Source organism: Schistocerca piceifrons, chromosome 8 (genome assembly GCF_021461385.2).
Source record: "Schistocerca piceifrons isolate TAMUIC-IGC-003096 chromosome 8, iqSchPice1.1, whole genome shotgun sequence".
NCBI lineage: Eukaryota > Metazoa > Arthropoda > Insecta > Orthoptera > Acrididae > Schistocerca > Schistocerca piceifrons.
Genome location: NC_060145.1, coordinates 41,565,965 through 41,591,720, shown reverse-complemented (window position 1 = coordinate 41,591,720; position 25,756 = coordinate 41,565,965). Strand labels below are relative to the sequence as shown.

Sequence of the window (25,756 nt, the reverse complement as noted above, 5' to 3'; positions counted from 1 at the left end):
GCTTCTAATATACCCACCTATCTACAGACAAATATATAGCTGTAAAGTGACACTAATTCAGAATGATTTTAGTGGTACATAATTTTAAGACTTTAGGAATATACAGAACCTTGATATGTATGTAGCTGGTGAAGTTGGCACATTGCTAATGTTGGTGAGAGATCCAAGTTGTTATTAGAAGTATGGAAATAAACATCATTCTCCATGTCACGAAAAATTGTATTCTCTCATTATCAGTTACAGCATGTAGATTTCACAAAATTAAACTGGTCAAAGTGTGAGACTGTTATAACGTCAAGTTTAACACATATATTTCAAAGACGACACAATATATGTAAGTCACAGAGCAAGTAGACAAAGTAAGACATGTGTACACGGTAACAGTCAAATCAGCACTGAGTCCAAGTCTAGTGGCCGCTGGCTGGCTGGCCGCTTAGGTGGTGCGGCTGCTGCATGGCTGGCAGACAGCGCCGCATGTAGAGGACGCATGTAACTGCGCAACGTCGCTTTGAAAGATCAGCGAGTCACAACACTTTTCCCCCCTTTGAATTTTTTTTTGCACTGGTCGTGATGGAGGTGGCCCGTAGATTGCTAACATCCATAGGTGTTGTTTGACTGGCCGTAAAGGCTTGAGGAGGCGGCTTCCCGTACGGACGGAAGTGTCCCCGATGATAACGGGTCGAGATGACAGGAGACGTAGGGGTCGAATCTGCTGGGGCCCCATGCACCAATCTGCCCATTGCGGCAAGTCTGGTTATTATAACAGGAGACATGGACGATGTGTCGGTGTCCGTAGGAGAAGGAGGCGAGTAGAGTTGCTCCGACAGATGATGGTCATCCGGTTCCTGCATGGGCACGTCTCCTGGTGGTGTCTGTTCTTGTGCTGGCACCGATATGATGGTGAGAGGGCTGCGTTGTGAGTAATGAGAGATGCCAAGATCCCGAGCGTCAGGTAGAGCTGAAGGTGGTGTAGCGGCATTCGGAACAGGCGTTGCCGGCACACGAGGCTGAATCTGGTCCTAATCACGCACTGCAACACCCATGTCCGTCTGGATTTCATACAGGTGCCGGCCACGGTGTCGTAAGATGCGGCCAGGACTCCATTTTGGCCGCCTGCCATATCCCCGTACCCCTACAAGGTTGCTGGCGGTGAACCGGCCAAGCGAAGGCACCCACGGCTGTGAGGTGGAAGGCCGCAGAGGATGAAGTAGCGTGTGGGGCTGTCGGCCATGTAAGAGCTCAGCCAGGCTGTGGTCGCTCATGGGGGTGAAATGGTAAGAAGCCAGAAATTGGAGAAGCGCATCATCAGCAGCAGAAGAAGTCAGGAGTTTCCTCATCTGAGCCTTAAATGTGCAGACCAGTCATTCAGCCTCACTGTTTGATTGTGGATGGAATGGAGGGGCCGTGACATGCATGACACCGTGACAAGCACAAAAATCCGCAAATTCGTAAGAGGCAAATTGCGGACCATTATCAGTAACAAGAGTAGAGGGAAGTCCTTCCAAAGAGAAAATGCGAGCGAGAGCACTTGTGGTTGCCGCAGTGGTAGGCGACGTGCAACAGACAATGAAAGGAAAGTTAGAGTAGGCGTCAATTACGAGTGGCTAATAAGTACCTAAAAAAGGTCCCACAAAGTCAGCATGAATACGCTCCTAGGGCTTCTCAGCCGAAGGCCATGGTGACAAAGATGACTTCGGGGTGGCGGCCTGTGACACAGAAGGGCCGCAGGCAGCGACCATGTGCGCGATTTCAGAGTTGATGCCGGGCCAGTACACGACGGCACGCCAGAGATTTTGTGCGAGAGACACCCCAGTGCCTTTGGTGAAGGAGGTGCAAGACTGAAGCACGCAAAGACGCAGGTACCACAACACGAGGCGAAGCATTATCGGTGGAAAGGAGGATAACACTATCCCTAGCTGTGAGGCGGTAGCACAAAGCGCAGTAGTTCCACAGCGGATCAGAAGTCTTAGCGGACGAACAATCTGGCCAACCCTTCTGACTATAGCCTAAAACCCGGGAGAGGGTAGGATCAGAACTCGTAGCAACCGCCAGCCGGTTTCCGGTGATGGGGAACCTGTCCACAACCCGCTGCTCGGCAACATCCAGGTGGAAACACAAAAGTTCGTCCCTATCGAATGCCAGATCAGGACCCATGGGAAGACGAGACAGTGCATCAGCATTCGCATGTTGAGCCGTCGGCCGGAAATAAATCTCATAATTGAAACGAGACAAGTAAAGAGCCAACGCTGGAGGCGGTGTGCAGCCTTGTCGGGAAGCGACATGGATGGATGAAACAAGGAAACAAGTGGTTTGTGGTCCGTAACAACATGTAATTTGGATCCATAAAGAAAAATACCAAACTTATGACGTGTTTTCTGGAGAATATGCTGAAAAACTGCTACTTTAAATTAACAGTCAAAGGCATCAATATCCTTCACCATCAAAAACAGATTATCACAGGGATCAGTATTAGCCCCACTCCTTTGCAATCTATATCCCAGTAATGTCACAGATGCAAACTGCAAAGAATTCTGTTATGCTGATGACATGGTGATAGCCACACTAAATTATTACGAGCAAGTTGAGTGAATACTCATTAAGGATCTAAATACCATAATTATCAGAAAGAGTGGATGTTATGCCTGAACCCTCATACAATTGAAGTATGCTGTTTTCATGTGAGCAACCCCACATTAAGGACAAAATTAAACATATTCTTTTGTGGTAGAAATGTAAAACACAGTCAGTTCCCAAAATACCTTGGAGTATACCTAACTTACTCCATCACCTTTAAAAAGCACCTTGAAACATCAGAACGAAAATAGAAAACCAGATGTAGCTTGATCAGAAAATTTGCTGGAACAATTTGGGGAGCACACACAGATTATGCATAGTGACACAAGTACTGATCTCTTCTGTTGCTGATTATTGCACACCTGTATGGAGTAGAAACACCCATGTTAAAAAGATATGTGTACATCTTAATGATAAGTGAGTCTAATAATCTGGAACACTCAAATCCACATCTCTTCCATTCCGTAGCTACCCGTTGTGTCTCAAATATTGCCCTTCCTCACCTAGATGACAACAACAAATGATTTGAGAGTGGCACAACATCAGCCATATCTCACTCTCCAAAGATCTGCCAGTAAATAATATTGTGAGCCTCTTATCCTACAGTAGGTTTAAATATATATAACCTCTCTGGGGAACTACATTCCACCCACCAATGACTTGGAACAACTGTGGGGATCAGAATGGGCATCCTTTCAGAACCACAGCTACATGGTCTACACAGATCTAACCAAATCACTCCCAGGAATGCATTTGCCTTGGAAATCAGGGGGTTGCCTGAGTCAGGACACCACATGTCAGAATGCAAGTTATAGTCTTTTAATACTAACTCGAATTCCTTACAGACGAATGGAAAAAGTGGTAGAAGCCGACCTCAGGGAAGATCAGTTTGGATTTCGTAGAAATATTGGAACATGTGAGGCAATACTGACCCTACGACTTATCTTAGAAGCTGGATTAAGAAAAGGCAAACCTACGTTTCTAGCATTTGTAGACTTAGAAAAAGCTTTTGACAATGTTGACTGGAATACTCTCTTTCTAATTCTGAAGGTGGCAGGGGTAAAATACAGGCATCGAAAGGCTATTTACGTACAGAAACCAGATGGCAGTTATATGAGTCGAGGGGCACGAAAAGGAAGCAGTGGTTGGTAAGGGAGTGAGACAGGGTTGTAGCCTGTCCCCAATGTTATTCAATCTGTATATTGAGCAAGCAGTAAAGGAAACAAAAGAAAAATTCAGAGTAGGTATTAAAATCCATGGAGAAGAAATAAAAACTTTTAGGTTCTCAGATGACATTGTAATTCTGTCAGAGACAGCAAAGGACTTGGAAGAGCAGTTGAACGAAATGGACAGTGTCTTGAAAGGAGGGTACAAGATGAACATCAACAAAAGCAAAACGGGGATAATGGCATGTAGTCGAATTAAATTGAGTGATGCTGGGGGAATTAGATTAGGAAACGAGACCTTAAATGTGGTGCTACAGAAGAATGCTGAAGATTAGATGGGTCGATCACATAACTAATGAGGGGGTATTGAATAGAATTGGGGAGAAGAGGAGTTTGTGGCACAACTTGACTAGAAGAAGGGATCGGTTGGTAGGACATATTCTGAGGCATCAAGGGATCACCAATTTAGTATTGGAGGGCAGCATGGAGGGTAAACATCGTAGAGGGAGACCAAGCGATGAATACACTGAGCAGATTCAGAAGGATGTAGGCTGCAGTATGTACTGGGAGATGAAGCAGCTGGCTAGACTACAACAACAACAGTCTTTTAAGTGGAAAAAGGTTGAAAATCCTCAAAGTGACTGGTGCTCCAAACAAACAGTACAGTACATAGTAATGGAGTGTCCACACAGGAAATTCCAAGGGACTAGGGATGATGTGCTAACAGCAACAACAGGAGCAGTTGAATGGTGAACTCACTACACATTGCAATGTAGCAGACACACACAGAAAAATGAAGTTCTATATAAAAACTAAATCTTAATTAATGTCTAAATAAGTTAATCACCATTAAACATTTAGCATCTTGAAATTTTATTTATGATATACACCTTCTTTGACAAAGCTGTACTCCTCCCGAGAAGGTCGTAAAGACCCAACAGTACAGACCAGCCGCCGTGTCAACCCTCAGCCCATTGGCGTCACTGGATGCGGATATGCGTGTGGTCAGCACACCGCTCTCCCGGCCATATGTTAGTTTCTGAGACCGGAGCTGCTACTTCTCAATTGAGTAGCTCCTCATTTTGCCTCACAAGGGCTGAGTGCCCCGGTGTTACCACTGCGGCAAGGCCATTGGCCGTATAATTCTTAGACCTATATAAATGTTTTTGTGTTTGAAAATACTTTAGGATTAAAGGAGACCACAAAAAAAAAGAAAAAACAGAAGCATTGATTCATTTATAGGCACTAACAAAAAAAGTAGGGAAACATGCTAGCTTTCAGACTGATCAATTGAATGAGCTAGAGTACACACACACACACACACACACACACACACACACACACACACACACACACACACTTGAATGTATGAAATTGATTACTGCTCTAGATGCCGTATGATGCCTTTCGCGGGCAAGTGCTCTACCGACTGAGCTACCCAAGCACAACTCACAACCCATTCTCACAGCTTCAATTCTGCCAGTACCTCATGTCCTCCCTTCCAGACTTCACAATTATTACTTAATTTACAATTCATTTTAGTTTTACAAACCTTTGTATTCCCTTGAATAATTTGAGGCATATTTGATCTGTATCTATGGGCTTACTATCCCATTGCAGTTTCTAGCAATGGGAAGCAGCTATTAACATTAAGCAAATTCCACATGGATAGCTCATAACATGCTTTGAATTATGATACCTGTGACTTTGACGGCTATAGCAAGTATGTTAAAAGGAAATGTCATTCAGTTAACAGTCCAATATGCATTAAGAAAAGTTTTTTGCTTTGAGTTTTTTCCTGTGTGGTATGTGTGTGAAATGAAATGTGCTTTGCAGTGTGTGATGTTCACTTGATTTACTTCTTCGTTGATTGTCCTTCATGTCAATGTACTGCATTACTACACTGGCTGAAAAATAGGGGGTTGAAGTTCAACCCTGACTACTTTAAATGATGTAACCAACAGGTGCACATTTTCGTTCCACAGTGCTTTACTTTCACTGTTCACAACCCCCCAATAATACACAGTTATATATCCAGTGCACTATTGTTTAACTTTCAATAAGTCTCATTAATAGGTTGAAGGCAAACATCAACATACTGCTACAATAGTGTACTGTTGAACATCTACGAGCAGTAAAAACCCAGCTACACAGTTCTTGCCACATAATAGAGTATGTATTGAACAGACACTGTCACTGTTTTAACACATGCCCTATTACACTTATTTCACACCTCGTCTGAAACTCGGCCATGGACTGACTGCCTTGGGACCAAAAATCGGGCCCTTAAATATGAGTGTTGTCCACAAAGTAAGTTCTGTTTCTCTTTCTATCCGTGTCAGTTCTGCGATTGCAGTTCTGAGCATGCACGGCAGTTACTATGACTCAAGAAGAAGATATGACACTATTTTCAGATCGCTGATGTTGACATGTGCTTTGTAGTGATTCTTTATAATGTCAGCCATAATTGAAAATGCCACTGGATGTGATTCGTTTTTTAAATGCAAAGAAAGTTAAACCAAAGGAAATTCATTGGCAAATCTGCGAGGTTTACAGACAAAATGCTATGAGTGATTCAGTGGTTAGAAGATGGGTCAGACTGTTCAGTGAAGGACTTGGTCAAGTGCCCAATGGATGTGACCAAACAACTCTTATGGGAATTTCACTGGGACGCGTTTGATCATCCTCCGTACAGCCTGGACCTCTCTCCTAGCGACTTTCATCTCTTCTTACACCTAAAATCTGTCCTTGGTTGTCAACACTTCAATGATGATGACAAACTGAAAGAACATGTTACCACATGCTTGAATACACAGGCGGCAACCTACTATGAAGAAGGCATACAAAAACTTGTGCCATGGTATGATGAGTGCTTACAAAATTTTGGAAGCGATGTAGAAAAGTAATCTAACAGTTGTAGATTTTTGTACAATAAATATTTTTTTCTGTATCTGTACACATTTGTTTTATATAACCAAATGGAACTTTCTTTGTGGACACACCTCATATCATCACAACAATAGGCGCTGAAACTACACATTATTTGATGTTTAATTTACAGAAATTACAATTGAAACTTAACTCATTCAATTAACTGCTCGTATTGAAAAAGTGGCTCTTTTTAACAGTTTCTTCTACCATGAGAATTAGTCCGAATTATTTGTTTAAACGATAAAATTAACATATATAGTTATTCAATCAATACTTTTGACAAAACTGGTAATTACTTTGGAATTAATTAAGGACTGGCTTTGCCAACATGTTCTCGATCAATACTTTTGACAAAACTGGTAATTACTTTGGAAATAATTAAGGACTGGCTTTGCTAACATGTTCTCGAATAGAGCCAAATAGATCCTTTAAGAATACTATTAGTTGTTCCTCCAAATGTTTATAATTAGTACAGAATTTGTATTTGTTTATAAGTTAACAATAGAATTTAAGTTATGGAACAATTACAGATTTCACTCTATAATGAAAGTACTAACTAGGAATAGTTCAAATAAATTAGAAAAACAATTACACACATAAAACTAAGCACCAAATTAGATCTGGTGCTATATTCTTTAAAACTGAGGACCAACCTTTCTCTTTAATGAAAATGCAGATTATACTCAAGTTTGTTAATGTAATTCGTCAGACATGAAAAAATTAATTTTAAGGAGGCAGATGGCAAAACATGAGGGGAAGTAAAAATATCCCAGCTTGCTTTGTCACATCACCCTCTCATCCTATTGACCAGATAGATATTGCAAGTAGCTAACTGGGCAGTTCAGTGACCACAAGTGACCCCAGACAGTGGGTTAAAAATCTACACACAAAAAAATATTACATAAGAAATCTTATCAGAACTGCAGTACATAACTTTTTCAAGTTTGTATTTATATGACTTGGCCATATGAAAATCCCGATACAAAATATTTACATACAGTGTATTGTACAATGGCACAAAATATGCAGAAGTTATACTTTTAATAGAAATTAGGCATCTTCATCCTAAGTGATGTCCTTTTTGGGTAAACAAAGATTACATTTTAATATACGAGGGTTATTCCAAAAGTAAGGTCCGATTCGCCGTAACTATTGAAATTTGGCGCCAATGACAAAACACGCATGCGCGCCGACTCCCGGCAAGCCTTGCGCGTCAAACGCCGCCATTCGCTTTGTTACTGTTGCTGAGTGTAGTTCACAGTGTCACTTTACAATGTTTAAGACTAGAGGTGGGCCAAACGGTTATTCTGGAGTAACCGTTATCACAGTTCCAGTTATTCTTTGATAACCGTTATCGTTAACGGTTATTAATAACTGCCAAGTTATTTTTCGCTAGCGAATACCGATAATTCCGACAGTTAAATAACGACATAGTTGGAATCCATCAGTTTAGTTATCAGTATAACTGCGAGTAGTGTGAAATAGCAGGAGTGTCGTATGAATCGTGTCATAACCTCAGCTTATTAACTCCGGGTACATTTTAGTTGATGTTAGAACGATTATTAGTGTTTCAGATTTTATGTTTGTAGGTTATCGGTCGCTATTAGAAATATTATCTTCGCAGCTGCGACAGAAAGTACGCGGAACTTCGCCAAAGCACTGTTTAAGTAAAATCTTAACAACGTGCGTTTTTAAGTATGAAGTAATATGTAAACTGAGTACTGTAGGTTAAATTCGAAGCTTAATTTCTTGTGCTGCTCACATAATAGAATAAAGTGTACAGCCTTGTAATACAACAAAAAATATACGTAATGTGACAGATTCGTTTACTCCTGTGCTGTAAAAGCTAGTCCTATTGGGGAAAGTGTGAGTACGCTAATCCAAGTTTTATGTCAGATTTGCAAACTGCTCGATTTCTCCAGCGACAGCATGTTTATAACATATGAAGACATGCAGATCGAAAAGGTTGACAGTGTTACATTTCTGGGACTACAACTCGATAATAAATTAAGTTGGCAAGGGCATACCACATTTTTTCATTCTATTATTTCATAAGGGAACATATTCTGTGGTAACTCATCAAACGTAGCAAAAGTTTTTCGCATGTAAAAGCGTGTAATAAAAATCGTTTGTGGTATCAATTCAAGAACATCATGTAGGAACCTGTTCAAGGAACTTTGTATTCTAACCACTGCTTCCTAGTATATTTATTCCTTAATGAAATTTGTTACAAGTATTTCCAACCAATAGCTTAATACATAATATCAGTACTAGAAATGGGAACAGCAATCTACATAAAGACCTAAAATTACTTACCTTGGTCCAAAAGGGGTCCAATATTCAGGAACATGCATTTTCAATAAGCTGCCAGCAAGTCAGCAACCATTAAAAACTTTGTTTCAGATAAGGCACGGTTTACAGTGTGTTTGAATGACTATTTGATACATAAGTGTCTGATTCCACCCATCATCAATATGCCGGAAATGTCTATTTTAAGTATGTCTATGACGTCACTACATACACATGGCAACAAACACAAAGATACATATAAATAATACAATAACATTTCCCACCAAAAATACAATCAAACCAATAGGACAACTGGCGGGGAAGTTGGGGGTGTTTAGGGTGAGGACAAGCTAGTAAAAAAAAAAAAAAAACACACCATGATCCCAAAACACAAAATGAAGAACAAAAAGAAAAAAACTACAGCATTCTGCTACACCAACAAAAATCTGCAGGAATCGGACACTTCCCTTGAACAATATAGGTCAACTATAGGTGACCATACCCAAAACACCAACTAAAAGTACGAAAATTGGAATCAGACATTTCCCTTGACCTACATAGGTCAACCTCAGATGACAATACTAAAACATCAACACACACAATTATGAAAATGGGAATCGGTCATTATCCGGTGACCTATATAGGTCCACCACAGCTACTGATGCCAAAAAACCAACACCTACAACTGCGAAAAATAAAACCACAATCCCAAAAGTCCACAAATCAATAATCCCTACATAAATTAAATCACATTCACTACTTCATAAATACACAAAACATCACAGCTAGAAAAAAAAAAAAAAAAGATTAATTACCACCAGCAAATTCCGGCACTGCAACCTAGATCGACAGCCCCCCCCCCCCCCCCCCACACACACACACACACACACACACACACACACACACACACACACACACACACACACACACACACACACACACCATATCCAAACACCGTGCCGTAATGACATTCACACACCACAACACCTTTACGTCGAAGCAGACGGGTGGAATCAGACGCTTCCAGTGACCCCTCCTTCTACTCTGTAGATGAATATCGTAAGTGAGACTGATAGACCAGCTTAGGTAAAAATTCTGCTATATTTCTGTTTTGACAGCACTTGGTTGCAACAGTCAAGATCGGGTATTCTGTGTACGATAAATTTATTAAAAGTACGTAACTGTGTTTTTATTCTGTCAGTGTACCAATTCTGTAAATATTAGCAGTTACTGTGATATATTCACGTATTTTGACAATCTCCTGACAAATGATGAGGATGATAATTATTATATTCCACTGTATTATGTTATACTTTCTGACATGTTATTTGTCATTCGCGATGGCCAGCGGCTATTTCCGTAGCAGTACGAAAATATTTGTTCGCTCCAGTTACTATCCTCTCTGGAAATATCACCTGGAACTACGACCTTTAACTGGAGTCACCGAGTCAGGAACGTCTAGACACACAGTTATTCCGTTACCAGCTTCCAGGTTATCTGTGGTGGTAGCCCGATAACCACCAGAGAACTAGAACTACGAGCCAATAACGATAACTGCCAGAGGAGAATACCGGCTCTGACAGTTATTTCCATAGTCGCTCGAATTCCTTAGTAACTTTCCTTGTACCACCCCATTCAAGCTAAATTAACACGTAAGGCGGTGGCTTAAGGGAACGACCGTACTTGTTAATGCCTGTACTGCAGCTCCTATCAGCCACGGCTCGGACATTAACTTTATTTAATTGTTTATGCTAAAAGTAACGAAGGCCCACGAAATAGTACACAGTTCTTATCAACAGATGGCGCGCAGTCTCACAGTTATTCCCATGGTCTATAGAACGCCTTCCAAATGCGCAGTACGATCTTCGGTCAACAGATGGCGCGAGGCAATGTTGACACTAAACAGTTATAGAAATAACTGCCAGAATCAGAGGAACGGTTATCGCAGTAACCGTTACTTCTCAGTAACCGGTTATTTCTATCAGTTACGTTATTTTTTGCCACCTCTATTTAAGACAATTGATCAGCCCGCCGATTGTGAAGTAAGGGCAGTGATACGGTTTTTGTCTGCAAGAAACAATTCAGCGGCGGAAATCCATCGGCAGATTACTGAAGTGTACGGTCCTAACATAATGAGCGACAGTAAAGTGCGCAAGTGGGTGCGAGCTTTTAATGAAGGACGGGATAATGTGCACGATGAACCACGGTGTGGCCGACCATCAGTGATTTCAGACGATTTGGTCAATGCGGTTGACAAAAAAATTCGTGAAGATCGCCGATTCACTATTACAGACGTAGACATGCATTTTCCGAATGTGAGTAGAACAACTTTGTACAGAATTGTGTCTGAACATTTGAAGTTTCACAATTGTGTGCCCGTTGGGTTCCCAGGCTGCTTACTGAGCCCCAACGAATGAAAAGAATGGCTTTTGCTCTTTATTTTTTGGAGCGATATCATAAGGAAGGTGACAGTCTTTTAGACAATGTTGTCACAGGGGATGAGTCATGGGTTTCTCACATCACTCCAGAGTCTAAACGTCAGTCAATTGCAATGGCGTCACACGTCATCGCCAGTCAAGGTCAAGGCAAAGCAGACAATCTCAACACGTAAGGTTACGGCGACTGTGTTCTGGGATAGACGTGGAGTATTGTTAGTCGACTTTATGGAGAGAGGAACAACGATTAATAAAGCCGCCTACTACGCTACCCTGACTAAACTTCGACGTGCAATCCAGAATAAGCGACGTGGTCTTTTGTCGTCTGGAATCTTGTTCTTTGCATGACAATGCCAGACCCCACACTGCAAATGAAACGCAAGCTCTGATCAAGAAATTTGGATGGGAACAGATGGACCATCCTCCTTACAGTCCGGACCTGGCGCCAAGTGATTTCCACCTGTTCCGTTACTTAAAGGAGTTTCTCGGCGGCAAGCGCTTCGACACAGATGATGAAGTGAAAGAAGCAGTTAAGGACTGGTTTATCGTCACAGGCGGCCGATTTCTATAACATGGGGCATTCAAAAGCTTGTTGAACGATGTGACAAATGTTTAAATAAGTATGGAAGTTATGTAGAAAAATAGATAAAGATGTAAGGAATGTAAATAAAACAATTGCTTTGAAAAAAACATTTTAGTTTTGATTTTTTTTTATAACCGGACCGGAATAACCCTCGTACATATCACGTTGTACAAGTCCTGTCTTGCTTAAAAAAATAAATCCTCATGTGTTACAAAAAGTTAAATTATGCTGTGCATTGCAGCTCATTTTTTAGACAGAAATGCTCAATGTTTAGTATTTTTCACAAGCACTTTCATACTTTTAGTGAGCTTTTACACATTTTCTCACCAAACTGGTCCAAGTGGCAGTTAGTAAGGAAATGCACTGCTATGCGTTCCCTTGGAGGTAGTTCTCCCTCTGCCACAGTACATGAAAAAATTAAAACAAAATACCCTTCTTTAATATACTTACTTTAACTTCTAACTTAAATATAAGTAAAAAAAGGTTCACACTAAAATGGTAGTCTTTACTTCATAAATAGATAGATTACACAGTTCTCATAACATCACAGTAATTAGCACTAAAATTGACTATAGTACGAAATGTGTGGACCAGAATTTTAAAAAATAAAGTGGACATTACACTACAAAACATTACTCAAGTCATAACTGTCTGAAACTGGTCAAATTTGAAAGACTTTTGCTTCTGTCACATTTGTAAAACAGCAAAACTCAAGATGTGCAGTAGCATAGATTTACTAATCGTTATATTATTTAAAGAATTGTCACCATCACATAACTATTCAAATCAAAATTAAGGCGATGGAAGCTGTACCATATCATTGCCCCACTTTTCTGCTCAACTGTGAACACTACTCTCATTCAACCAGAAAATTAAATCCTCACACCACAAAAAGTTACCAAATAGTTGACCTGTCAGAATATTCACATCAGTCCAGCACCATAATTATCAGTTAATCAGCAAAATTACTTTTCTTCATTCCAAATGTTAACTGTGATAGGTATACCCCTCTTGTTCCTGTTTTAAATTAACAGAACAACATTGTAAGGAAAGTTACCATTCAGAAGCTAATGTAGAATACTATACCACTCTCTTGTTTTTGTAAGTCTGTGTAGATTTCTTTATAATGAATAAGCAGATGTATTCAGTTGACATTGTGTTACAAGCATTTGTCACGTACAGCCAGTCCTTGATACCTTACGCAGCACTTTGATCAACTGTATTACTAACTTTATCTGAATAAAGATATACACACAGATGGATTTGTTAGAAAATAACTTTGATGCTTGTGCTGATTTCTAGGCTGAGGACTCGAAAGAAATATTAGTTTTGCTGGCTAGTTTGAGTACTGACTTCATTCTGTGTTACATACTCATCTTGGAGAATGGTCACCAACAGTCAGTTGTCTCAACCAACACTTCAGAAAATCTAATACAGTTTCTTAAAATCGAAACTATTTTCAGTCAGTAACATTACAGTACTAGAAGAACAATTCCGAGTTAATTAGTGCTAGTTATTTGTAGAGATGTTACATGATTTGTCTGCTAAAACAGGGTTCATGAAATCCGTTTCGTATATTTATATGGCTGATTCACTTAATGCTGTTAAATGAAATTGCTGGAAGTATTGTGGACTTTTCTCTTGAAGGCAAAAATGCTTTAAGTAAATCTTTATTTAATGTAAATTTGCTACATTGTTTGAGTATTTTCATTGATGTATAACAAAGTGACTGATATGTAGCTCAACAGATTATATTTGCAATGTAGCATCATTATACAGTTGTAGTTGAGGATGGTGCCTTGTCAAATGGAGTAATTTTGACACAAATTCTGGCAATGCCAGAATTTGTTATAACTTCAAAATGCAAATTGAACATTTTCAGAATATGATGTAAAATGCACTTCTCACTGATATAAATTAGTCTTTAACTCCTCTTTTCCAATTATTTAATACTTCTGCTGTATTTTGATGAATTTTGTGCTATAGGTACCACTTGTTATTTGTAATGTACAACTGATTTGTGACCATCTTTTCTTACTATCAACTATCACTGAAAACTGGAAAATACTTTTCCTTTCCGAATCAAGTCCACATATACCGTACCATTACAGTGCTTTTCCTAGCCCCTTTTCTGTGGGAGAAGTGTGTTACAGTTATATATAGAAATATGTACATCAAAGAAATAAAGATGAGAACATGTGAAATATTCACACCTTCCATTCTACCAGAGTGAACATGGGGTGAGGTACTGTCGTCTTGAACTTCTGATTCCAAAAGGACCATGTATGTTTCCTTGCTACTTGGCTATTTTTGAAAGTGAAATTGTTCCTTTTTGCAATTTGATGCTAATGTTCTGCGTGAGAGGGTTTAGTGGTAATTACAGTGTAAGGAAAACAGTTAATACATCATCCAGTTCATTTATGTATAGTTTTCCACAAACCAGTGAACACTGCATGGTGGTAACCAATCATTTGTGTTGCACTGTCATTGGCAGTGAATTCAGCATAAAATATCATGTCTTGTAAAGAGAGACTAATATTCAATTCAAATAGAAGAGTACAAAGAGCATTTATACTAGTTTTTAGAACGTACACTGGGAGGTCAAAAATATGGAAATGTGTAAAACACAACGTGTTACTGTGCCTAATAGGGTGTAAAAATTGTCAAGGGAATCTTTTACCATACTCCTAGCAAAATAGTGGCAAGTTCAGATAATGATGATGGATGTGGATGCTTATCACACACCTTTCTCTCAAAAGTAGACAGCAGAGGCTCAATAATAATGTGATCTGGTGATGGTGGTTGCCAGGGAAGATGCGACACTTCATCCTCGTACTTACAAAACGAGTCCTGGATGATGCGAGCCATGTGAACAAGTGCCCTGTTGTCTTGGAACTCAGCATCACTGCTAGAAAACAAACATTGTACTATGGGATGGACCTGATCAGCGAGATTGGTCACATAATCTTTGCTAGTAATGCCACTTTGCAGAGTAACCATGGTGCCCGTGGAATACCACAGTATGGCTGCACATATAATCACGAGATCCCTATGAAGTTTCACTCATGGGATGTAAACTCAGCCTTCATCTCTCTATTAAACTCAAAGTGAACAACATGTCACAAATGTGACAAATTCCACATGTGACTATTTTACAACACTTACACAACTTTCATAAATTTCAAACATGCAAAATCCAGTACATAGCTGCAAGATAAGTACTAGAACTTCAAACAAGAAACTGACAGTTGATAAATAAATTTACAGCACCATGCCACGGTCATGTGGTCAGACGGCACTTGATGTCTGGTGGCTGCAGTAGGATGAGGAAACTCTTGAGTGTGTACTGTTCTGATCTTGCTGTAGCTAAGAGCTGGAAGTTTTTGCTGTTACTGATGGGTTTGAAAGTGAAGTGAATTATCTTTGAGGCTCCATCAGACTCATAACTTTAGAAGACAGCCAAAATGCAGCTTAAAAAATAAGGAAGTATATGGACTCAAACTCGGAACTTTGTCTACATTATGCAATGTTTACCACTAGACCACTATCACATACATTGTGGTAATAGCTTAAGGGGACAACACTTCCTCTAGCCACGTCCGAATTCTACCTTGTTGCCAAATTGTGCACATGGCAGGCCTCAGAATTCTGAGTGGGTGTCCGGTTTCGTTGGCAGTCTTAAGTGAACAATTCAGACTTAATTGATGTGGCAGCTGGCCAGCAGCCAGAAGACTGTACTTCCAACTAGCTTTTCACACGTATTAAAAATTATTAGACTCGACGCTACTTAGTGCTGTTTGTAGAACTTCCTATTCATTAATTTTAGAAATCTATATTATAAAAGTTAACCATCACCTTTCCACATTAGAAATTGTTTTAAAAATGTGGAATGTGTGTATATGAAATTCCAAATTATTGTAATTTTGCAAATGAAGTAGCACAACTAACTTGTCATTTACAGGACGTATAATTATTCCAAATACTGTTAGCTAAAGATTAATAACTGTGAAATTCACAATCACAAATGGAGATATAAGACTGTACAATAAAAGACTAAATATGTTGTTCTGTGATGATTAATAATGAGATGTATCTATACTATAAGTGAGTCTGGGTCTGTTACGTTATAACATGAAGATATACTGAGGTTTTTTTCATGATGTTCCGATATCAGGATACATTTATTTGCAAAGACCTTTGATAACATCCGAAACAAGTATCATTTGAAACTTCCTGGCAGATTAATCTCATTCTGGAAGTATCATTTGTCAGGCCTCTATCTATCTGTCAGATACATAATCCAACGTAGAGAATGACAACAGTGGAAACACATGCCGGAGTTACCTGCAGGACATCTGCTACCAATTCCACTTGTAGCTGCTCCATTTAACCAAATTGTAGTTGACCTCTTGGAAGATTTCCGAAGCCGATGAATAGGAATAAGTGATTAATGGTCTGCACTAATTACTTTACCCACTACACTGTTAGAAAGGTTGTATCAAGTGCCGAAGCTATCGAAAATGCCAAGTTTCTTGTAGAATGCATAATTTTGAAGCAGGAGTCACCACTTGTAATTAATGCCGGTTGCAGAAAAGTGTTTGCCAAGACTGGTATCTGGAATAATTACACAATGCAACACTGCTCAAAGGATGACGTCTGCCTAACACTTCCAGACAAGTGGCATCACAGAACATTTTAATAAGACTTTGCTCATTGTGCTCTTTGCATAGGTTGATGCTGAACAGAGAGACTGGAATACAATACTGTCTGTCATGATCTTTGCGTACGAGATTGCAAAGAAAGCACTACAGTTTTCATGGCATTTTTCCTAATCCAAGGTCGAGAGACTAAAATAATAATGGATACTTTGTTTCTGTTGTCCCCCATGATGCTACGAATGACGATATCAAACACTTTGCCACCAAAATTGAAAAGAAAAACCCCTGGAACCCATATGGTCCTTGGATTCCCAGCATAAGGAGCAGGAACCTTATAACGACAAATACTGGTCTGTAAGTCACAGTTTATTTTCAGTGTATTAATGTTCCTTTCATAATGCAGGATTTGCCATTGCAGTGCTCCTTTTTGGATTTATTTGAATTACTGGAGATTAAATACTATTCTGCCTTTCTTTTTCTTTAGTTGACCATTGTCTTATGTGCAGCAACCTAGGACACTCTCTCTCTCTCTCTCTCTCTCTCTCTCTCTCTCTCTCTCTCTCTCTCTCTCTCTCTCTCTCTCTGTTTCTCTCTCCCCCCCCCTCTCCCTCCCTCCCCTCAGCCCCCTGCCCCCACTTGCATGCTTTGTGTGAGAAGGAAATGTTACAATTTTTAATTTCTTTGGTAATATATGTATATCAAAAACATTTACAGTGTCTATCAGATAACAAAAGAGTTTAGTGATCACATCTAATACAGAAACACTACATAAAAGTTCAGAATTATAGATCAATTCATTTGTTTCAATGTTAATACAGCCATTGTCATGTTTTCCTTCACTTATTCTGGGGATGACATGCTTTTTGGCAGCCAGCAATTCACAGAGCCTCTACATCGTGTCCGTGCAGGTACTTCCTCTTTCAAAATTACTGCGATTGCCACCCCATCTTGAAGGCACATATTGTCCTGTGCCCTGGTTCTTCACATGCACATAAGCAAATAAATCCACACAATAGTTGTGTAATCTCCTGTACACTAATTTGATTTATTGTTCTTTCATTCGTGAGCATCATTTGCTAGTAAAGAAGGCGTAGGGATACGCATCAATCTTCTGGATTGATATTCAACACCACACCATTCTTTCTTCATTTTTATTAATGTTTATTATTTTGTTTTTTAATAAATATAACGTAAATACATTTATATTTATGTTTCTTTCTTTCTTTCTTTCTTCCCTCTTGATGCATTATTCCATAGTATTAAATGTTGTCACTTTAAAGTTCCAACGAATTCACAGTTCTCATTTTGAGCCATTTCTTACATTAACTATGAATGTATCTTGTTAAAAAGACTCAGAGAAAAATCTTATGATCTACGCATCTTTTGTTACCCTCTCCCACTGCATATTGTTAATCATGTATGTGATTCTTATGCAGACGACTCTGTGATGGATTATGTAGTTCTTGAAAATTTCTTCACCTCTTCTACTACCCCAGTTTGGTAAGGAGCCCTGAGCAATGAATAATACACTTGCTGACGAAGTTGATTCTTTAGCATAACATTGTAATGCTCGATTTTTTAGGTAGCAAGTTTGAATCCTGATGAAAGAAATTTTTATTAGCTTATTTTGACTATGGAGGGGGTGATAGAGGGCACACTACAGTTCATGATAATTGTGTTTGAAGTAGTTTCAATTATCTGTGCTGTGTTTTAGTAAGAGAAAATGTTCAGTCCATTGATAATAATTTAATTATTGTCAGATATAGCTAGATGGTGCAGTGTTCAAGGCAGTGGATTCACATATGACAATACTAAGTGTCAAATTCCCACTGGGACAAAAATTTCAGGCAGTGTGCGTAGGTATTCCAGGAGAGTGGGGGAGGGTGCATGGGAGGCATTCACATGGTTCAGAATTAAAATATAGTTAAAGGATTACTGTAATACTCAAAGCTGACACTTTATGTTGCACAAAAATTTATTCTTGACGATAATGTTGATCAGTCGTTTGCTTCTTAAAATGTGCTTCGTTATAAAAACTGACACTCTAAAGTAGACAATTTGAGGCCCTACCATGTAAAAACTCATTAGATTGTGAATGTGGTAAAAGGTATGCTAAAATAAATGTATTTTAAGTGGTTCAGCATCATTTAATAATGATTACTGTGAAAAAGGAAAATATTGCAACTTAACAATGAAGTCGTATTGCCAATTGGTAGTTTTTGTATGAGTACAATTGAATACAATGGGATGGACAGCAAAAGAAATTAGCCAAAGAGTAAAAATTGTCTGGAGTGCTGTTGTTAAACTAAACAGGGTTTTCAGAATTAAACTTTCAATATGCCTAGAAAGGAAAGTTTACATTTATTGTGTATTATCTCATTTGACATACAGCAATGAGACATGAACTTTTAATGCAGAAACCATTCAAAGACTAAGGACTGGTCTGAGAGCGATGGAGGAAAACACATTGGGAATTCCAAGAACAGACAGTAAAATAAGCAAATTTATTAGGCTGGAGCGAGAGTCATAATTATGACCACCATGTTTAAAGTTGTAGAAAAGTTCTTGTAGAATTTAAATACTTTTGGGTTAAATGAGACCACTCAAAGACAAGTAGAAATGTTGAGTCGTATATAGGCACACACAAAAAGAAAGAAAACTTGCTAACTTTTGGAATAATCCATTTTTGAATGAGAGCAAACACACACACACACACACACACACACACACACACACACACACACACACACACACTTGCATGTGCACCTATGCCCCAACATGGTGCTGGCTGGGTAGACATTGCCAGTGCTGCATTTTGGCTGGTAGATTTGTTGTGGCGGGTGAGGTGGATAGAAGGAGAGAGGCAGAGGGGAGAGTTTGGGGCTGAGTGGTGAGTCGCTCGGAGGGAGCAGTTGGTTTGCTGGCTAGGACTGCAGGTCGGAGGGATGGCAGGTATGCGGGTTAGGCATGTAAGTTGAGGTTGTCACAGCCAGTGGGGAGCGACACATGCTGAAGGTGATATGGGAATGTGAATTGGGAGTGGGTAACAAGATTGGGGAAGGTGAAACTGTTGAGTGGAGGGTGAGGGGTAGTGAGTTACTGGAGATCGAGGCCAGGATGATTATGGGAGTGAAGGATGTGTTGTAAGGATAAATCCCATCTACATAGTTTACAGAAGCTGGTGGTTTAGGGAAAGATCCAGATGGCTTTGGTTATGAAGCAGCTGTTGATATTGAGCATAGTGTGCTTAGCTGCATGTTGTGCTTCCAAGTGGTCAATTTTTGTTCTTGGCAACAGTTTGGCAGTGGTGGTTCATCCCGGTGGACATCTGGTTGGTAGTCATACCAACACAAGAAAGAAAAAAAACTGTGCGGTGTTTTCAACAGAGTTGGTGTATGACACAGCAGCTTTCACAGGTGGCCCGGCCTGTGATGGGGTATGATAAGTCTGTGACTGGATTGGAATAGGAAGTGCTGGGAGGGTGGATCTGGCATGTCTACAGGGATATGGTCAGTGTGGCAATGGGTTATGACTGGTAGTGAGTGGCATAGGGATGGACTATGATGTTGCGTGGGTGACAGAACACTAGTGTGTGGGGGGGGATTGCAAAGGATCTTGGGTAGGATGTCTCTCATTTCAGGGCATGATGAGAGATATCAAAGCCCTGATGAAGGAGATGGTTCAGAACTGATCTGTCCCACTCCCACTCCTATCCCTTTGCCACTGGGATCATATTCCAGTGGTTGACCAAGGTGAAAGAGATGCCCAATCCACTCACCCACCTCCCAGCACAACATGCAGCTGAGCACAACAAACTCAGTTTCAATGGCTGCTCCACAACGCATGTCATGTGAATACTTCCCTCCACCACAAGCTTTTTTAAACTACACAGATGGGAGTTATCCTTACTTCCCATCCTTCACTCCTGCAATTGTCCTGGCCTCTATCTCCACAATTGTCGTGGCCTCCTCTATCTCCAGTAACCTACTGTCCCCACACCCTCCGCCCAACAGTTTCACCTTCCTCTGTCCTGTCACCCCCTCCCAATTCACGTCCCCACATCACCATCGGTGTGTGCCGCTCCCTACTGACTCCTACAGCTGTGCATCACGTGCCTAGGCCATATATCTGTCACCCCTCTCTCCCACATTCCTTGCTGGCAAACAGCTGCCTGCCTCCCTCCCTCCAAGGCACTAGCAACCTGACCACAATCCTTCTTCTGCCTCCTGCCTCTCTCCCTCTTTACCCACCCCACATGCCACCCCCCCCGCCATCCCCCCCCCACCCCCCCCACCATAGCCCATTGAACTGCTGAAAAGCAGCACTGGCATTGTTTGTTCAACCAGGACTCTCTCTCTCTCTCTCTCTCTCTCTCTCTCTCTCTCTCTCTCTGTGTGTGTGTGTGTGTGTGTGTGTGTGTGTGTGTGTGTGTGTGTGTGTGTGTGTGTCTTTTACTGTAGCTCGGGGGTCATGTGTCACCTGGCATACATCTATTTTTACTGTTTGGACAAGTTATCCAATGTGATGATGTATGCATATTTTATGTTTTACGATTGACTTCAAGTACAGTGTACATGGCAAATTTCTACTTGCAGTTACTGACTGTGTCGTAAATAATTACATGGATGCTTCAGTTTATTAATAAAAATTATGACACTGTACAGGTTTTGTGTTTCAGTTGGTATCATAGATAACCCGGCTGTACCTAACACATTTTACCTGGAAATTTAAAATGAGAGTGTTATGGACGCTACAGATTTTGTACACTGCAACTGCAACTACATGTGAACTTAAGATGGGAGTTAAACTACAGGAAATGGTCATCACTTTGTAAATAATTTTTAATGTTAAACAGAACAGAGACAATATACAGAAAAAAATTGAAAATCTTAAAAAAATTTATAGAAAGTTTTGAAATTTTTTATAATTTTACAATTGAAAATTGACATTAAAAAAATTGTCCAAATATAATATTTAGCAGCCATTTCAGTTATATTCCTTTCTATAAATACTTTCCCACTGCTGTTACACAATCCACAGATAAATGCAAATGCCATATACTACGCGTTATTTTACAGTGTAGTAAAAATTTGAACCTTGAATATATTATTAAAAGCAAACAATCTGACATACTTCTATAAATAGCACTGTCAAATTTGTGGATTGAAATTGTAGGTTTCTCTTTAGCCACTACTTTTTAATGACACAATAATTACAAGCAGTCTTTTGAGTGTGAATTACTGTGTTTTACAGGCCTGAAGAGAAATCTGACTTTGACTTCAGTGATGAAATGCCGACGGTTAACCCAGGCCCACTACCAACTCGTGGTGCACAACCAATTGGTAGTGCCAAAAAGAAAACTACGAGTCTGGATGGTATACTATCAAATATGCGCAGGCACCGACAGATAGCAGAAATGGAGAAACAAACAAGAACTTCTACCAATCCCTCCCTGACAGATCAGCAACAAAACCAGCAGCAGCCACAGCAACAGCAACAGCAGCAGCAGCAGCAGCAGCAGCAGCAGCAACAGCTACAACAACAACAACAGACGTAGCAATGTCAGTGACATTTGTAATTTTTTGGGCATTCAAGTAAGCAGAATTAAGCAATTAGATGATTGTGACTAGAGTAAATATGGTATTGTCAGGTGCAAGCCATGTTGGTTCACTTTTGAAGAACAATACTCTCAGCAAATCTTCAGTTTGTGGTTTTATGTTAGATTACTTGTTTAATTTATAGGATGTGTCATAAAATTAAAATATATGGTCATCGGACATTAAATTTTAGTAATATAACTTTTGGAATTAGTTACTACATGTATAAAATTTAAGGTGCATCATGTGTCCAGTTTTGCTGTCTCAGAATTACATTCTGAATCATTCAAAACAATTAAATGATTCTGATGATATTCATTCAGTTAATAAGCCATCTTCTTGGCTACCCTATGTGGTATCCATATCTTCTTAGAACGCTTTGCAACTCTTCAGAGACTGAAAGTACATTAGTCAGGAGCATTCTGTGTATGCTCAATATGAGTAATGAGTTGTACGCTTTAACTTTGAAGTTGTTAAATGTATGGACTGAACAGAAGATGGAAGTTGATTTCGGGGGAGGAAGGGAGTAGCTGTTTATCACTTTGCCAGTCTACATTTTTGTTTTGTCAATTTTTACTTTGTGTGTGGTTTTGTGTTGGTAGATATTAGCTCTGCTGTTTCTTTTAATATGCATTTAGAAATTAATGACCAAGAGAAGAAAATAAGTTTTTCTTGGAAAATATCCAGGGTTGCAGCAACAATGTCTCCATAGCAGCAGGCCACAAAAAGATATGGAAGTGGAAGAACACTATGCAGTTTTATTTCCCTGCTGGTTTAGTTAGTAATTTACTTTCAGTTTAGTTGTGTGTCAATATTTATTCTTAAAAGCTGTATCAATTTACTTTTTTGTCTTTGTTTACTTCTAGCAGAAGGTGTATTTAAAAGAGGATTACAGAGAATTTTATTTGATGTGGGCTAGTTTTTTAGCACAGTAAATTTTTACATTTCGAAGTGCATCTCTGTAGGGTCATGGTGTGCATTAAATAGAGTCTTATAATCCCCGTAGCAGATAATTGAGATGCTACATAACTGAACAAATCATTTAGTGCATCTATGTCAAAAAATGGTCTAAGAATGCCTTTCACAGCTTCCTTCACAGCAGTGTGTTTTTAACCGAGAAGAACTGCCTCCTATTACTTAGTAATGAATCAGTTGTAGCTAAGGGTGAGGTATTTTTACCACAAAATTCAAGTTTTGCAACCATTTGTCAAAGGTAACACAATTTAGAGTTTCTCTTAAACCATGCAACTCCATGGATTCTTATTTTCAAATACAGGCACTGCTTAGTCAGCAGTTGAAAGGCAGCAGAGGAAGTACTTTTTTTGTGTCCAAACAGACTGACTACCGGAGAAATGATCTTGCTTTTCAAAATAATTGTGTAGTGTATTGTACCTCAGGAATTCAAATATTTTTGAGACACTTTTTTTTTGACAACTGAAAAAGACCAGTAGTGTTGTGGCACGTGAGTGGCCGGTTTTTAAAAAACATTAGACGGCACATTTGGTGCAGGAACTGCAGACTATTAGCTTGGATTGCTTCAGTGTTGTAGAGTTCGGTTGTGCACCAGCACTCTGAAACACATGCGTTTACTTAAGAACCTACCCTTAGACCATTAAAATTTAGTAGGGCGTTTACCAAAAAATTCATGAATAAATAAATTACATGGATAAGTCTCTCTGGATTTATATTGTTGTCAAAACATAATAATTGCTGTTTAAATTCAGTAAATGCTTATTACAAATTATTCATACATTTGTGAGTGGTGACCTTACAAAAATGAAAACAAAAATAATAATTGTTAATGAAGTTAGACAGAGCAACAGAATTGGAACTTGTGGGTGCAAAGTTTGTTTCCCAATCCATTAATCACAAAATTCAAAAGCACTCTCTCAAAGTCTGAAAGCACACTTTCTCTCTCTTAATTGTGACATGAAACTGCCCTAAATAATCACTGCGAAAACATGCAAACAAGTCCGTCACACCAAAGTCTCAGTATTGAGTGCAGCTACATAGATAAAGTTCTCAGCCTCCTCAAGTCCCAAAAATAAATTCAGAAGTTCATGTCGACTCTCAAACTCCATCACTGAAACCAAAGTCAAATATACTAAGTCCAGTGAAAAGTTAACCAGAGTTCTGCAAAATTATTCTAAATGCAACTATTGGCATCCAAACAAAATGAAAAGTTTTTACCTAGTGGAGCCACTTCTCTACACAATCTCTCAACTGCCACCGTCAATACAACCTCCAGTGATGAAAACCCAAAATACCAAACACGAAACACCGTGTGTGCATGCCATTAAATATATCTGTGATGTCACCCGCCACTGAATTGAAACAATTACCACCATTCAAAACTTAATATTATTTGCACATGCACATACATAGTATTAAAATAATCTCATCATTATCACAGTCATTTTGTGACCTCTCATTATGAAAACAGTGCAGTATTACACAAGTTATTAGCAAAATTCATAAAAATGCTTACATCTGATGCTACAGTAAGAAAGAGTTACATTTACAAAGCCCATATAGTAAAGAGCCTCCTTCTGTCCTCTAGATACATATCCTTACTTTTTATTATTCTCACTTCCTTAGCATTTTAATATAACTGTTATTGATGGTCTGCATAAATAATCACTTAAGGTAAATGTTATAGTTAATGGTAGGTAATCATTGTCTGGGATGATTAGGTGAGAAACTAGGCAATTCATGCATGCTGGCTTCCTACTGTGTGTAACTCTTCACAATTTATGGCTGTGGCAGATTTGCATATCTGTCTCTTATGAAACCGTTGGCATTTGAAATGTAACCTGTTGTTGTATTTGCTGATGATGTCAGCTCTTGTTTGATACTTAATGCGATATGATTTCTCCAGTGGCTTAATTATTATTAATCAATACTGTCACAGAAAGTATTTAATGGCATGCACTCATGGTGTTTCATGTTTGGTATTTTGGGTTTTCATCAATGTAGGTTGTATTGAGCTCGTCTCAAAGCTGCAATTTTTATCATGTTTTTGATTTCATTTTGCCATGTTTGTAAAATAGTTCACATGAAAATGCAGTATCCATATTATGTTTCATTCATCATAGTGAGTGTTGTCTTCTCCGACCACCTCAAACATGTCTGCATAGATCAGATAGGGAAATACTGAATCCAGTGCCACTGCTTGCTTGGGCCAGCACTGCTCAGCCTCCACACTGACAATTAACATCCCCTTCTACCAGCTCTCTCCCAATGAAGTGATTACTCAAAATGTCACAAAACTTTTAAAAGTTTTCAGTATCTTTAGGATGTTTGTGTATTGTTAACACACATGGCGTGTTGCAGTGCCTGGTTTACAAATTATTTTCTAAAATAGTGTGGTGAAGTAGCAAGTAACAGTCCATACTTTTGAGTTTGACATTTTAAAAACAACTTTCACAACACCTATGTTGGTGATGACATCCCATAAGCTTTTTTCCCCCTTTCCTTCCTTTTCTGAGGGGAGATGGTGGATGTACGGAGAATATAGTACTCT

The 25,756-nt window shown here is 39.3% G+C and overlaps 1 protein-coding gene across 2 annotated transcripts in view; it reads left to right on the top strand.

Annotated features, from left to right (window-relative positions):
* LOC124711710 (PAN2-PAN3 deadenylation complex subunit pan3-like) overlaps positions 1-23,906 on the top strand; it is a 36,004-nt gene extending 12,098 nt beyond the window's left edge. Inside the window, exon 3 of one of the 2 annotated variants that reach the window (XM_047241922.1) lies at positions 21,890-23,906. In XM_047241922.1, the coding sequence (XP_047097878.1) occupies positions 21,890-22,193 (304 nt within the window). In that variant the 3' untranslated portion in view covers positions 22,194-23,906. The remainder of the gene's footprint in view (positions 1-21,889) is intronic. The other variant, XM_047241921.1, reaches the window with a different exon arrangement.
* The last annotated feature ends 1,850 nt before the right edge of the window (positions 23,907-25,756 follow it).